The sequence below is a fragment of the Nicotiana attenuata genome, unplaced genomic scaffold (genome assembly GCF_001879085.1).
Source record: "Nicotiana attenuata strain UT unplaced genomic scaffold, NIATTr2, whole genome shotgun sequence".
NCBI classification, from domain to species: Eukaryota; Viridiplantae; Streptophyta; class Magnoliopsida; order Solanales; family Solanaceae; genus Nicotiana; species Nicotiana attenuata.
Genome location: NW_017670355.1, coordinates 678,357 through 693,930, shown reverse-complemented (window position 1 = coordinate 693,930; position 15,574 = coordinate 678,357). Strand labels below are relative to the sequence as shown.

General features: G+C 41.6%; 2 protein-coding genes across 2 annotated transcripts; both read right to left on the bottom strand.

Moving 5' to 3' along the window:
- Positions 1 to 8,916: 8,916 nt before the first annotated feature.
- Positions 8,917 to 9,285, bottom strand: LOC109238290. The gene has a single exon (XM_019404721.1). It carries the CDS (start codon positions 9,283 to 9,285, stop codon positions 8,917 to 8,919), a length of 369 nt encoding a protein of 122 aa, XP_019260266.1.
- Positions 9,286 to 12,226: 2,941 nt separating this feature from the next.
- Positions 12,227 to 14,829, bottom strand: LOC109238288. Its single transcript, XM_019404720.1, has 2 exons — positions 14,745 to 14,829; positions 12,227 to 13,389 (listed from the first exon to the last, which is right to left on the bottom strand). The coding sequence occupies exons 1-2, from the start codon at positions 14,827 to 14,829 to the stop codon at positions 12,227 to 12,229; spliced, it is 1,248 nt and encodes a 415-aa protein (XP_019260265.1).
- Between the last annotated feature and the right edge of the window lie 745 nt (positions 14,830 to 15,574).

The window sequence follows — 15,574 nt, the reverse complement described above, 5'->3', positions numbered from 1 at the left end:
TTCCTTGCTTCTGAGGGCCTTCAAAGGCTGATTCGTGATAAGGAGGAACTTACCTCCGAGCAGGACCAACTTTTGGTCGAGCGGGACCAAACTGCTGCTCGCCTCTTGGAACTGGAAACTCGAGCTGCATAGGCTATTGAGTTGGAGGCTCGGTTGCAGCAAAGCAAGAGAGAAATGGTGACTCTTAGCCAGGAGGTCACCCCATTATGGTCACAATTCGAAGAAACCAGGGCCAAATGGGTTGAGGTCCACAATGTCGTTCTTGCTGCATCCGATCACGAGGCTGCCGCTACAGAAAGGTTGAATAATTTAGAGGCAACCTTAGCCTCCAAAATTGAAGAAGTTATTGTTGTCGAGGCGAAGTATGCCTGGTTGGAGGAGAAGCATAACATGACCCTCGAACACAATAAGGTTTGTAGTTCCACTATCTACGAGCTCGATGTCAGCCTCCGGTCCACCAAATCCGTGCGGGAAAATCTTTCTGCCAAGGTTGACCAACTTAAAGAAGAACTCAAGTGCCAAGTGGCTTCCCTCGTTGTTGAAAAAACATATGCTATGTACATCATGGGGAGAAAAATCTTGGAAGAGGCTAAAGCGGATGTCATTGATTTTGATGCTGAAATTGCTAAGGCCAGTGAGCTGGAGTTAACTGCCAAAAGGGGTCTTTCGGCCCGCCTGATGCTACCGATTCTTCTGGTTCTGGTTCTGAGTTCTTAGGAACTGAAGAAGAAGCGGAAGGTGATGATTCTGAAGGCCAAGATGATGAAAGCCAAAATGATGAGCCGACAGCGGATCCATCCATTTCTCCTAGGGCGCAGATGCTTCTCTTCCTCCGGGTCTTGGAGATGCAGTAGCTTAGATTTATTTTCTTTTCTTTTCCATATTTTTGTATCTGTGCTACTTTTGCTGTGAATAAAAGTGCTTTTTCATTTAAGTATTGTGCGAATTTTTCTCTTTGCATACTTTCCACTTGAGTATTTACGCAAGTCTCTGCGTACTTTTCGTTTAAGTATTTGTGCAAGTTTTATTCTTTGCATTGAATTGTGTAAGAATTCGAGTGCATTTTTACCCGGGAGCGTCTGGATTCCGGGCATAAATTCCTCCAAAATCAACCCTTTGATGTGAGGATTTTTATAAGAGAGGGCCCTCTTATGTTTATGGTGCTCTTGAAGAGGAAGTCTCTTGTTCATTACGGCACTAACATTTGAAGTACTTGTTTAACTTTCAAATGATAAAATTAATTCATCGTTCGGACAAGAAACAAGATAGAAATTAAAGGACTTTACTTTATTCCTTTCACTTTCAATAGTACATGAGCATTCGTTGTGCTAAAAAGAAATTGCCATTACTTGTGGCTAAATTGTACAACTTGTTTCTACAAGCTCGCCGCGCAGTCCCTGATCCCGATGGTACAACTTTGTTTCGGGTTTCGTCTTCCAGTCTATGTGGCAATCATTTTTGTTATATCCTCATATCATTCCCCCTAGTGTTCGAATGTGAAGAATGCGAATTCGAACACTGGAAGTTTTTTACTTTCGAGGATTCCACTAGTGAATTTCTAGATTCTTCAATTCGATAGCAAACTTCACTTCCCCTTAGGAATTTATGCTATCGAGCCAAAGATTATCTAACAATTCCCTAGTCGCTTGCACTTGAGAACGGTTGGGTAATCTTTGTTTGACAGCAAACTTTTACTTCCCGGTAGTAACTTTGCTATTGAGCAAAAGACTATCTAGCCGCTCCGTAGGGGTTCTTTACTTGTGTGCCTTGTCATTTAAAGGTCTTATTGCTGCTGCCGAAGCTTTCTTCATAGTATGCTTTTCGTTGTTGCCTTGTTGAAAACCTTGCCAGAAAAACCTAATTGGGACAAAAATTGGACGAAGGGAAAAAGAGTGCAGCACATACTTCCAGTGTAGGCGATGCTCATCAGCAATAATATCTTTTGAGGTGTGCCACGTTCCAGTTGCTTGGCAACGTTTCTCCGTCTTGATTTTCTAACTCGTATGACCCTTTACTGGTGATAGTTGAAACCCGGTAGGGGCCTTGCCATGTCGGACCTAACTTCCCTACATTGAGCTCCCGAGTGTTCTGACTTACTTTCCACAAAACCAAGTCTCCCATTTTGAAAAAAATGGAGATTGTATCTTCGATTGTAATATCTTTCCATTATCTGCATTTGGGCTGCCATCTTTATATGCGCTAAGTCCCTGCGTTCATCGAGCAACTTCAATTTGACCAGTATTGCTTGTTATTTGTTTCTTCGTTTGCGCGGAAGTATCTCATGGTTGGCTCTCCTACTTCCACCGGGATTAAGGCTTCTGCTCCGTACACGAGAGAAAAAGGAATTTCTCCTGTGCTTGACTTGGCTGTTGTCCGATACGCCCATAAAACTCCCGACAACTCTTCGGGCCATTTACCCTTAGCTGTTTCCAATCTCTTTTTGAGATTTTGTATGATTATATTGTTCGTTGATTTTGCTTGACCATTTGCGCTCTGATGATAAGGTGATGATGTGATCCTTTTGATTTTTAAGTCTTCAAGGAACTTTGTGACCTTTGCACCTATAAACTATCGCCCATTGTCAAAAGCTATCTCTTTTAGTATCCCAAATCTACAAATTATATTCTCCCACAAGAAATCTACTACTTCTCGTTCGCCAATCTTCTGATAAGGACCTGCTTCAACCCACATAGAAAAATAGTCAGTTAAAATCAAAAGAAATCTTACCTTACCGGGAGCCGGTGGTAGTGGTCCAACGATATCCATTGCCTAGTTCATGAATGGCCATGGTGACAAATCGAGTGCAGCGGCTCTGCCGGTTGATGTACCAACGGTGCGTAGCGTTGACATTTATCACATTTTTGAACATAAGCCTTGGCATCTTGCCCCATCCGCGGCCAGTAGTATCATACCCTAATTAACTTTAACACCAAGAAATTTGCGCCAGAGTGATTTCCGCAGATCCCTTCGGGGACTTCTCACATAACATAGTTAGCTTCGGAGGCTCCAAAATATCGGGCCAACGTGCCTTGGAAAGATCTTTTATAGACCTCCTTTGAAACTATATCACATTGCCTTAGTGCGTAGCGCCCGAGATGCCTTGGGATCTTCATGCAACTTCCCGTGCTCGAGATAGTCAATGATCTCATTTCTCCAATCCCAGACTAAATTGGTCGTGTTTACCTCACAATTGAAATCTGCGTCCAGCACCGAGCACATAAGCTGCACGACCATACTGGAGTCCGATCCTTTCATTTCTGTAGACGAGCCTAGATTGGCTAGTGCATCCGCTTCTGCATTCTCTTCTATTGGGATGTGTGTAATTGACCATTCCCTGAACCGAGCTAGCAAAGCCTGGACCTTAATTACGTATTGTTGCATGCATCCCTCTTTGGCTTCGAAGATTGCATAGACCTGATTTACCACCAACTGAGAGTCGCATTTGATTTCTATGACCTCGGAGTCCAGTCCCCGAGCCAATTCGAGCCCTGCAATTAATGCTTCATACTCCGCTTCGTTGATAGCCAAGGGAACATTTCTTATGACCTGCCTTAGGGTTTCTTCCGAGGGTGTGGTTAATACTATACCGAGCCCGGACCCTTTCACATTGGAAGCTCCGTCCGTGAACAAGGTCCAAACTCCTGATGTCGATTCCAACACCATTATTGCTTCTTTCGTAGCTAGAGGTAAAAGTCCCGGACTGAAATCGACCACAAAGTCAGCCAAAACTTGTGACTTAATTGCACTCCTGGTTTATATTCTATGTCAAATTCGCTCATTTCGACAGCCCACTTGGCCGGCCTACTAGAGAGTTCAGGCTTATGCAGATTATTCCGTAGGGGAAAAGTGGTCACCATAGCTATCGGGTGACATTGGAAATAAAGCCTTAGCTTTCGAGCGGTGACTATGAGGGCTAAGGCCAATTTTTCTAGATGTGGGTAGCGAGTTTCTGCTCTCGTCAAGATTTTACTAACGTAATAAATATGAGATTGCGTAACTTCATCCTCACAGAATAAATGGCACTTACCGCTACCCCCGAGACCGCTATGTAGATTAACAAGTATTCGCCTTCCTCCGATTTTGATAGTAACGGAGGACTTGACAAATATCTTTTCAAATCCCTCAAAGCCTGCTGACACTCCGGGATATATTCGAAGTTGTTCTTCTTTTTTAGCAGCGAAAGGAAATGATAGCATTTCTCTGAAGAGCGTGAAATGAATCTGCTCAAAGCAGCCAGTTTCCCTATTAACCTTTGAACCTCCTTCACGCTTGATAGCTGATCCGGGATGTCTTCGATGGCTCTAATTTTATCGGGGTTAACATCGATCCCCCTTTGTGACACCAGGAATCCCAGGAGCTTACCGGAGCTGACCCCGAACGCACATTTCTCGGGGTTAAGCTTCATGTTATGATTCCTTAAGATGTCAGAAGTTTCTTGAAAGTGTTTAAGATGGTCACCTACATTCAAAGAATTAACCAGCATATCATCTATGTAAACTTCCATGGTTTTCCCTATTTTTTTTCCGAACATTTTGCTCACGAGCCACTGATACGTGGCTCCAGCGTTCTTTAGCCCAAATGCATCACATTATAGCAATATGTGCCAAAGTTAGTTATGAACAAAGTTTTTTCCTGATCCTCCGGGTTCATTTTGATTTGGTTGTACCCGGAGTACGCATCGAGGAAACTTATTAACTCGTGCCCGGCTTTTGCATCAATCATTTGATCAATGTTTGGCAATGGGAACGAGTCTTTTGGGCGCGCATTATTTAAATCCTTATAGTCTACGCATATGCAAAATTTATTATTCTTCTTTGGAACTACAACTATGTTTGTTAGCCAGTCAGAATACTTCACCTCTCTAATTGAACCGATATCAAGCATGTGAGTTACCTCTTGTTTGACAAATTTGTTTCTGACCTCGGCAATTGGACATTTTTTCTGCCTTACCGGAGAGATGCTGGGATCCAGGCTTAGCTTGTATACGGCCATTTCTAGCGGGATACCTATCATATCCGCATGCGACCACGCAAAACAATTGACATTAAATTTAAGGAATTCAATAAATCCAGACCTGAGCTCGAGGTGCAGTCTTGTCCCCGAGTGGAACTTCTTTCTAAGAACTTTCCGAACAATGCAACTTGTTCAAGTCCCTCCGCTGTATATTTGTTGTGTCTGTCTCTTCTGGTACCTGAAAATACCTTGGTACCTGATAGGATTCCGACGACTCTTCTCCCTGGTTGATTTCGCTTGGCTCGGGAGCAGGCGTCAGTTCCTGTAATTAATATGCCGCAGGCTCCTTCCATTTGCTACTGGAGACTGAGATTTCATTTATCTCTCTTGCTGCCGGTTGGTCATCTCTAATTTGTTTAACTCCCTCGGGAGTTTGGAATTTCAGCAACTAATGATATGTTGATGGCACAACCTTCATTTAGTGCAACCATGGTCTCCCCAGGATGATATTGTAACCCATATCACCGTCCACTACCTCGAAAAGGGTCGTCTTCTTCACCCCCTCGGTGTTCGTGGACAGTAGGATTTCTCCTCGGATTGTCACGCTTGCCAGATTGAACTCGACGAGGAGTTTTGTGGCCAGAATGATACTTCCGCTGAGCTTGGCTTGCTCCAACACTCTCCATTGGATAATATTGGCCGAGCTTCCTGGATCCACTAGAATACGTTTAATTTTAAAATCCAAGACATTTAGAGAGATTACCAGGGCGTTGTTATGCGTTAGCAACAGCCCATCCGCGTCTTCCTCCGTAAAACTAATGTCGTCCTCGGCGACTTCCCGGAGTCTTTTGCTGCGGGTTAACGATACTTTTGTCTTTTTCGACGCCGAAAATGTTACGCCATTAATCTCGTTCCCCCCAAAAATCATGGTGATCGTCAAACATGGATGATCCTCTCTTCTTTCAAAGGCTCCGTGTTATCGCGACTGCGTCCATAGTTAGTTTTATCCCGATCACTCAAAAATTCCCTGAGATGGTAGTTCTTCAGCAACGTCGCCACAACTTTGCGCAGATGCCGATAGTTTCCAGTCCGGTGACCATTGGTCCCGTGGTATTCACATCACAAATTAAGATCCCTTTGGCTGCATCAGATCTTATTGGCTTCAGGAACCGTGCTTCTTTAATATTCCTCATAGCTGAAACCAGCTCCACTACGCTAACGTTGAAGTTGTATTCCAAAGCCTGGGTAGGAAAAATCTTGAGAACCTGACGTTTCCTTGTCCTGTAATGACCTGTTGTTTCGGCCACGATCAGTTCTCATATCGGTAGCAAATCTATCTGTCGATCGGAAACCTCTACCACGTCCTTTGGCCCTTTCATAGGGCAAAAACTGACCCCTCGAAGACCGCTGATCTGTGTCGAAATCATCTTCCAATTTCTCTTTATTCTTCTCCCGATCCCGAACCTTGACCGATGCTGGGAAACCGAGCTGATCATCCTCAATTCGTACCTTTGACTCATACCGGTTGTGAACATCCGCCCAAGTTGTTACCTGGAACTCGAGAAAACTTTCTTTCAACTTCGGGGAAGCGTCAGAACTTCTCGGGTTTAGACCTTTGGTGAATGCTTCAGCCGCCCATTCGTCCGGTACGGCCGGTTGCAACATCCTTTCCTTCTGGAACCTGGTTACAAACTCTCGCAGCAACTCGGACCCTCCTTATGTAATCCTGAATATATCGGCCTTTCGGGCTTGTACCTTTCTGGCCCCGACATGGGCCTTGATGGAAGAGTCCGCGAGCATCTCAAAGGAGTCTATGGAATGCTCGGGCAAAAACGAATACCATGTCAGGGCTCCCTTCATAAGAGTCTCCCCAAATTTCTTCAGCAACACTGACTCAATCTCGTGGGGAGCTAAATCGTTCCCCTTCACCGCCGTCGTATAGGTGGTGATATGATCCTGAGGATCTGAAGTCCCATCATACTTCGGCACATCTGGCATTTTAAACTGCTTCAGGAGCAATTCTGGTGTCGCGCTTGGTTTGTACGGCAACTGTGTGTACTTCTTTGAGTCTGGCCCTTTCAGCACAGGTGGTGCGCCCGGAATTTGATCCATTCAGGCGTTCACTTCCCTTATAATTAAAACACATGAGTTCGATCTTAAAGGCATTGCTCTCGTTGTTGTGACCAGATCCGCTCCCCCCCGGCCCCATCGAAGCCGACCTTGCCCCTCGGGGTGTTGTTTTTGACCCTCTGCGTTGTTTGATTTGCAGGAACACCGGGAAGAATTAGACCTCGTCCATTCGCGTTGTTGGAAGCACCCGACAACGTCTACTTCAGCTCCATCATGACCTTATCTTGTCATGTGAGATGGCCTATAATGGCCTCTTGTTGCTCCTGCAAGACCCTTACTGCTTTGACGACGTGTTTTTCATCAGCATCAGGAGTCGCCTCTCGAACATGTCGCAAATATCGTCGGCCATGGACCGGCGTGACCTTATTCCCCTTGTTGCAGGTATCACTGATTGAATCCTCGTGCTGAGGCTGATTTCCTTGGACCTCAACATTGTGTGTGTTGTTGACACCGTTCTCCGTCATTTTTATGATTTTTTACTAAGAACAAATAATCAAACGAGTTAGTAATAGATGCAAGGATCAACTCAAGCCAAACTGTTTACCCGTAAAACGGTACAATTAAATTTATACGTGGTTTATAGACAAGTGAATTAATTTGATCCCAAAATAATAATTAAATTAGATAAAAATATAATGCTTAGCCTTGAGGTGGAGATAAAACAGCAGAAACTGTAATTCTGGGAGAATGGCTTCCGGGGACAATAACAACGATATAAATGAACAAGAACATAAAATTATATTGAGCTTTGAAGGGAGTGTAGCGTATGTTTGTCAGAAAATTCGTGTGTTACAATGATAATATAGCTCACTATTTGTAGCTGCACCTAGGGAACAAGGTCCTAGGATCAAGCCCCTCTTTAATGACAATTATGAGGGCCATTGAAGAATGTGTAACGACAGGCTGTGAATGCCATATTCTTTGTAAGGGGCCGCAAACTTAATGTTGTAGAATACTCTTTATTAAATGCTATCAGGTGGCAGACATTTATTTCATCTTTATAAGCATCATTTTCTCTAGTAACAGACGAGATCATTTCCTCCGGACCCGACTGCCTTCTGTCTTCGGCTCCACGTGTCACTTTCTCATGTGATCATTTAATATAAACATATTTTATCCTATACATTAGTAAACACTAATAGCCTGTTTGGCCAAGCTTCTCAAGAGGCCAAAAGTGCTTTTTTTTTTCTTCCCAAAAGCACTTTTTTTTCTTAACTTGAGGTGTTTGGCCAAGCTTTTTTGGGGGAAAAAAGTGCTTTTGGGAAGAAGCAGGAGTAGTTTCTGAGAAGCAGAAAAAAGTACCTTCTTCCCAAAAGTAGAAGCAGAAGTAGTTTTAAATTTTTTTCTTACCTAAAATACCCTTAACAAAATATAGTATATACCAAAATAACTGCTAAACCTAATACTTAGGATATTAATGTATAAGTATTTCTTCTTATTTTTAGGATAGATTTCTAATATATAGTGACTTTAGGGTGAATGCTTTTATATTTGTTGAATGAATTTTAATATATTTAACTTATATTAAAAGAATTAAAAACTTTTTAATTTTATTTTTATATTTTATTTAAATAAAATAAAAAGATTTAATTATTTCCTGTAATAACAAATTTATGAGATTTTTTTTTTGGTAAATAACATTTTCTTTTCTCAACAAATAATTTACATGCTGTACTCAAGCTTAATCTGGATAGACATCCCAGATTTTAGCTCCACTCCTGGCTTCATTAACTACTATTACAAGAAACAATTTAGTCTAACTACTATCTATAGAACAATCTTTACATACTAGGATAGTAGTTGAGTTCCCGTAGTCTTCTTTGTATCCTGTGTTTACTTTCTCCTCTCCCATGCACATCCTGCGTAATTTGCTCTGCTTAGAATGACTTCTGGTCGTTGCACTCCTTTGAAGATCCTGCAATTCCTCTCTTGCCATATGTAATACAGTGTTCCTGCCAGCACAAGTTTATACAACTCAGCTATTGTGCTCCTCCCTCTGTAGTACTTTCCTGCCCATTCAAGTTCATTTGCCCACATCATTGGTTGTCTCTGGATCCCTTGCCATTGCAGCATTGCTGTCCATACTCTCGATGAATAGGTACATTTAAAAAACAAATGATCAATTGTCTGCTCTTCACTGTTACATAAACAACATGTTACATCCTCCACATAGCCCAAATCCCTCAGCCTGTCTGTAGTCATCAATCTTCTATGTGCAGCTAGGTAGACTATGAAGTTCCATTATGGTACTCCAACACTGCTGTGCACCAGTTTCCTCCATGGTACTCTATCAAATTCACCCCTCAGTTTCTCATACATACTCTTAATAGAGAAGCTGCTTATCCCTTCTACATCCTCCTCTGTATAACCAACTTCCTCAAAGTATTGTTTGGCTTTAAGTATCTTCTGTACTATCCAAGAGGCTTGTTTTGGTACAATACTCCACAATGCATTCTGCTTCTTATAATACACATGTATCCACTGCACCCATAACCCATAACCTATCTTTCTTCTTGTATAGGTTCCAAAGGAGTTTACATATGGCTGCCTTATTCTATTCCTCTATAGCCAGCAAATTTAAACCACCAGCTGCTTTAGGTTTGCATAAGCTGTCCCATGACAATAGAGCTTTCCTTGATACTTCTACACCCCCAGTCCATAGGAATGTTCTGCATACTCTTTCAATAAGTTGGATGAGTTTCTTTGGCAACACAAACACCTGAGACCAGTATACTTGGATAGAGAATAACACACTCTTGATTAGCTGAATTCTTCCTGCATATGACAGATTCTTTGATGTCCAGGATTGGATTCTTCCTAGCATCTTCTCAAGCAGAGGCTGGCACTGTATTAATGATAACCTTTTAGAGCTAAGAGGTACCCTCAAGTACCTAACTGGTAGTGTTCCTTTGACAAAACCCAAGTCTTGTAATATCTTCTGTTGTTGGTCATCATGCACTCCACCAAAGAATATGAAACTTTTATCAGCATTTTCCACTAGCCCTGAAGCCTTTGAGAATTGTTGAAAGCACTGAAATAGTAACTGAACAGATATGGCATCACCTCTACAAAACAGTAATAGATCATCAGCAAAGCTTAATTGCACTATGTTCAGTTTGCCATATTTAGGATGATAGTTGAAATTAGGATCCTTTTTAAGTGTCTTCAAAAGTCTTGTCAAATACTCCATAACCAGCACAAATAGGTAAGGAGATAGGGGATCTCCCTGTCAACCCTTTCTTAGCTTGAAATGGCTTTGTAGGCTGCCCATTAATCATAATGGAGTATGAGACTGTTGTAACACAGCTCATAACTCATTGCACAAATCTCCCTGGCAGCTGCAGATGTGTCAACACTTGCTCTAGATAACCTCACTCCACTGAATCATATGCCTTCTTCATGTCTATCATCAGCATACATCTGGGAGAGATACCTTTCCTACCATATCCTTTCACTAACTCATGACTAAGTATTATGTTGTCATTTATCAGTCTACCAGGAACAAATGCAGACTGACTCTTATCCACCAGTCCATCCATCACTCCTTGTAGTCTGTTGGTTAGTATCTTTGATATAATCTTGTAAAGAATTGTGCAACATGATATTGGCCTGTACTCAGTAATTTTAGAAGGATTTTTCACCTTAGGAATAAGGGTTACTGTTGTACAGTTGATAGGCTGATACATATTTGAACTTGAAAAGAACTCAATAACTGCAGTTGTGATTGTATCTCCTACTACGGCCCAAGCCTTCTTGAAGAATAAAGCATTGAATCCATCACACCCAGGTTTGTTGTCACTGATACCTTTCAGAGCCTGATAAATCTCCTCCTTTGAGACCTGTGCAATCAGTTGTAGTTGTTGCAGTCTATTCATCATGGGACCATCTCTCATAATAGCTGGATTAATAGCAGGCAATTCACTTGCTGATGAGCCTAATAGCTGTTGGTAAAACCCTGCCACCTCCTCCTCAATGTCCTTCCTTGTTTGCACTGTGCTCCCATTACCTTTTATTAGTCTTCTAATCTTGTTTTGGTTACATCTATTTTTCATACTTGCAAAAAAATAAGTTGTGTTGGCATCACCTAACTTTAGCCATTTTACTCTTGATTTCTGTCTCATAATGCTTTCCTCCACCCCTAACCATTTCTCCAGTTGTATTTTCATTACTTTCTCTTTAGCTACTAAGGTCTCATCTTGCCCAAGATCCCTCATTTGTTCCTGTATGGCAGTTAGTCTTTGTCTACACACCTTGATCCTATCAGCCACAGCATTATATTCATTTTTGTTTAAGACCTTCATGGCCTGTTTTACTCTTTTGAGTTTCTGCCAAATACTCCTCATAGTGTGTGGTTCCTGTGGCCTCTCCCATGCTTCGTTAACTATCTTCATAAAGTCATCATGTTCAGCTAGATGGTTTAGAAATTTAAAATGTTTGGAGCTAAAATCTTCATTCTCCTCCAGTGCTATACTTAATGGTGAATGATTAGAACAACGAGGATCCATAATCCAGACCTCCAATTGTGGCATTACCAGCATCCAATCAGCATTGATCAGGGCTCTATCAATCTTACTATAAGTATGGCCATTTGTCCATGTAAAATTCCTTCCACTAGTCTTCATTTCTGTTAATCCGGTGCCTTCAATAAAATCATTGAAATCTCTTACCTCCAGTTCTTGTACTGGATTACCAACTGGTCTATCTTCAACTGATCTAATGGTATTGTAATCCCCCACTATCAACCATGACCCTTGTTGTATTGAGTGCAGCCTTGTCAGTTCACTCCGCATACTTCTTCTGTCTTCAACTCTATGCAGGCCATACACAGCTGTAAAAGTAAATCTCATATCCAATCTCCTAATATATACTGTAGTGTTTATAGTCTGAGCAGTTTTACTCACCTCTTTGCACTCTATTTCATTTGTGTCCCATAACAACCATATTCTTCCTTTGCTACTATACTCATAGTTGTCTAAAGATGCCCATCCAGGTATAATTTTCCTTATAACTTGTTCGGCCTTCTGCTTTTTTATTTTATGTTTTAGTAATGCTATCATGCTTACTTTATTACTACAAATGAACCACTTTACCTCTTTTTGTCTAGGGGCTTTATTTAAGCCCCTTATGTTCCAGGTTACTAACTTCATACAGGTATAAAAAGGGGTTGTAGAGTACCTTCCTGCCCAGTATCACCCTGTTGTCTACCTATTCCTCCCTCTATCTGTCTTGGCATAGCTAGCTGCAGTTTAGATTCTGCAAGTAGATTAAATCCATCGATTACATTTACTACATCAGCTGGTTGTCTTTCTCTACTTCTAGCTGCTAATTTTCCTATAACAGTCTGCCACATTTGCTCCTCATTTCCTCTTTCAGCTCCTGCACTAGTACTAGCCATTAATGTACTATGACTAGCATTCTTTTCATTTGTAGTCTCTTTTAACTGTAATTGCTCCTTAACAACTGGTTCTTGCACTTTGGATACCACCTTAGGTTGCCATTCCTGCTTCTGTTTTACATTCTTAGCCTTCAACTTTGGTCCACTCTGTTCAGCAACTCTACATTGGTGATCAACTTGCATGCATTTAGTACAGAATTCAGGAACCCAATCATATGCTATTTCCTGTATAAACTCCCTTCCATTAGGATCAGTCACTTTGATAGACCTAGGCAGCTTCTTAGTAACATCCATTTCAATCAATACCCTTGCATATGAGATCCTATCCACTTGAGTAGTATAAGCATCAGCATAGAGAGGAATTCCCAATCCACTGCTGATCCTACTTAGCGACCTCTTTCCCCAGCAATTCAAAGGCAAATTAGGATATTTCACCCACACTGGTATAGTTTGAAGAACCTCTTTATTGAAATCAAAATCAGCCGACCACATTTTGGCCATGATAGGCTTATTATTCAACATGTGAGGCCCTGAATACAAAACTTCATCCCTATCTTCAATCGAATTGAAACGAACCACAAAATAACCATCATCACGAAAATACACCTTAGGCTTAGCTACAAAATTCCATACTGAAGCAATGTACCTTTCCATGGCGCCTATTGTTGGACTTCCTCCAACAACATACAGTATTAACGCAAGCTTCCATTTCTGAGTCTCCTCCTCTATCTCTTCCTTACAGAGCTCCACAGTTACCTCGCCATTTTTTATAATAGGTGCAATAAAGCTAAGATCCATTCCTTTCGCCGCATAACTCGATCCCACAAATAGGTTCGCCCACTGCTTCTGCCCTTTATCAGCCTCAACAGTAGGTAAACTCACTTGAGGATGAGCTACCTTCACTGCATCCCCTTTTACCACCAATTCAACAGTAATTGGATCCAAATTCTTGCCAGTTGTCACCGATTTGTTATATTTGGGCTTGTCGTGGTTGACACATGCACTCTATCGTGCGCCGAGAGAGCGGATTTTTAATAAATTTTTTAATGCCGTAACTTATCATTTTTGGTCACTTATAGTATTAACTATTAAGTAAATCTTTTCATGTCCTTAGCTTATTCGTAATTTGATACTTAAAAGTACTTTCTGAAAAGCTTGGCCAAACATAAATTATTGCTCAAAAGTGCTTTTTAGAGTGATTAGCCAAACACAAACTACTTCTATTCAAAAGTACTTTTTTCAAAAACACTTTAGAAAAAAACATTTCTCAAAATAAGCTGATTTCTCCAGCTTAGCCAAACAGGCTATAAGTCTATAAAGTCTTGAATCTGCTTCCAAGTCTATTCTGTTGGTGAATAAAGCCCTCCATTAAGTAATCCTAAACATTAACCTAGTACAGGTAGTTGTGAATCATTATCACAACAAAGAAAAGGTTTACAAATTACAGTAGAGTTTCCTACTCTGCTCACAAGTTAACGAATAATTCGTCGTCAATTAATTAATCCACGTTTCCTTACCTCTTTGTAATATGTGATTCATATTCGGTGATGTGTCTGTAGTAGGAATACAATTATAGACACGTGGTGTGACGACCCAAAGGGTCATCACCGGATTTCTCTCTTTTTCCGTGCTTCCGAGGCTTTGAAAACCTCATTTTTACTTGTCTTGATTAGTGTGCGCAGTCCGGGCACGTAGCCGGAAAGATTATATGTTAAATTCTGTGAAAAATTTCAAAATGTGGCTTTAAAATGATTAAAGTTGACTTCGGTCAACATTTTTGGTAAACGGACCCGGACCCGTGATTTGGCGGTCCCGGAGGGTCCGTAGAAAAATATGGGACTCGGGCACATGCCCGGAGTCGAATTCCGAGGTCTAGAGCCCGGGAAAAGAATTTTTCTGTTTAATTATTTTTCTGAAATTATTAAGGAAAATGGAAATAAAAATTGATTAAAAGACTATGGTATCGGGCTCGTATATTGGTTCCGATGCCCGGTACAGGTCTTAAATATGTGTTAAGCATTTTCTGTGAAGTTTGGTCGGAATCGGACGTCATTTGACGTATTTCGGACCTAATTATCTAAAGTTGGAAATTTATGAAGTTAGAAATGAAAATGATGATTTTGAGGCTTGATTCATTGATTTTGATGTTGTTTTGGCGATTTGATCGCTCGAGTAAGTTCGTAAGATGTTATTGAGTTAGTATGTGTGATCGGTTAGGAGCCCCGAGGGCCGGGGAGTGAATCAGAGGTGGTTCGGGGTGTTTTACACTTAGGAATTGTAGCAGATTTCTCTGCAAGTTTTGCCCAGCTGTTGCCTTCTTCGCGATCGCGGACTCGACCCCGCGTTCGCATAGCTTTGGACTCTCCCTTCTTCGCGTTGCGGAAAGGCCCCTGCGTTCGCGTACCTTCAGCCCTTCCCCAGCCGCGTTCGCGTCCCCTTTTTACGCGTTCGTGTAAGGCAATCCCAGGGCCCCCACCAGCTTCCTCTTCGCGTTCGCATCATACCCATCGCGAACGCGATGCCCCCAGTTTCTCTTCACCGCGAACGCGTCCTCTTAGTCGCGATCGCGTAGGGTAAAACGCCCAGTTATATTTTTAATTTCCAGAATCAGAACACACGGGATTTCTTCACTTTTCTCGCGAGCTCTCTTCTCCCCCAAGCTTTAGGAAGCCATTGAAGCCCTCACTCTTCAAGACCACTTGGGTAAGTAATTCCCCACTCATTTTCTTCACTTTTCCTTCATTAATTAGCAAGTTTCTAAGCCTAAATCATGAAATCAAAGTAGAAATTAGGGGTTTTGGGTAGAGTTAGGGTTTTGAGAATTTTGGGTGATTCAACCTCAATTTGGGGTCGAATCTTAAAATAAATTATATATTTGAACTCGTGGGGTTATGGGTGATTGGGTTTTGGTCCGAGCCTCGTGTTTGAACCATGTGGGCCCGGTGTCTAAATTTGGTATTTTTGGAAGAATGTTAGGAAACTCATTTCTAGGCTATGGGATTATGTTGTTGGGCACTAATTGATATTATTGAATTAATTATGCCTAGATATCATTGTTTCAGAGTCGGATTGTAGAGGAAAGGCGGTATATGAGGA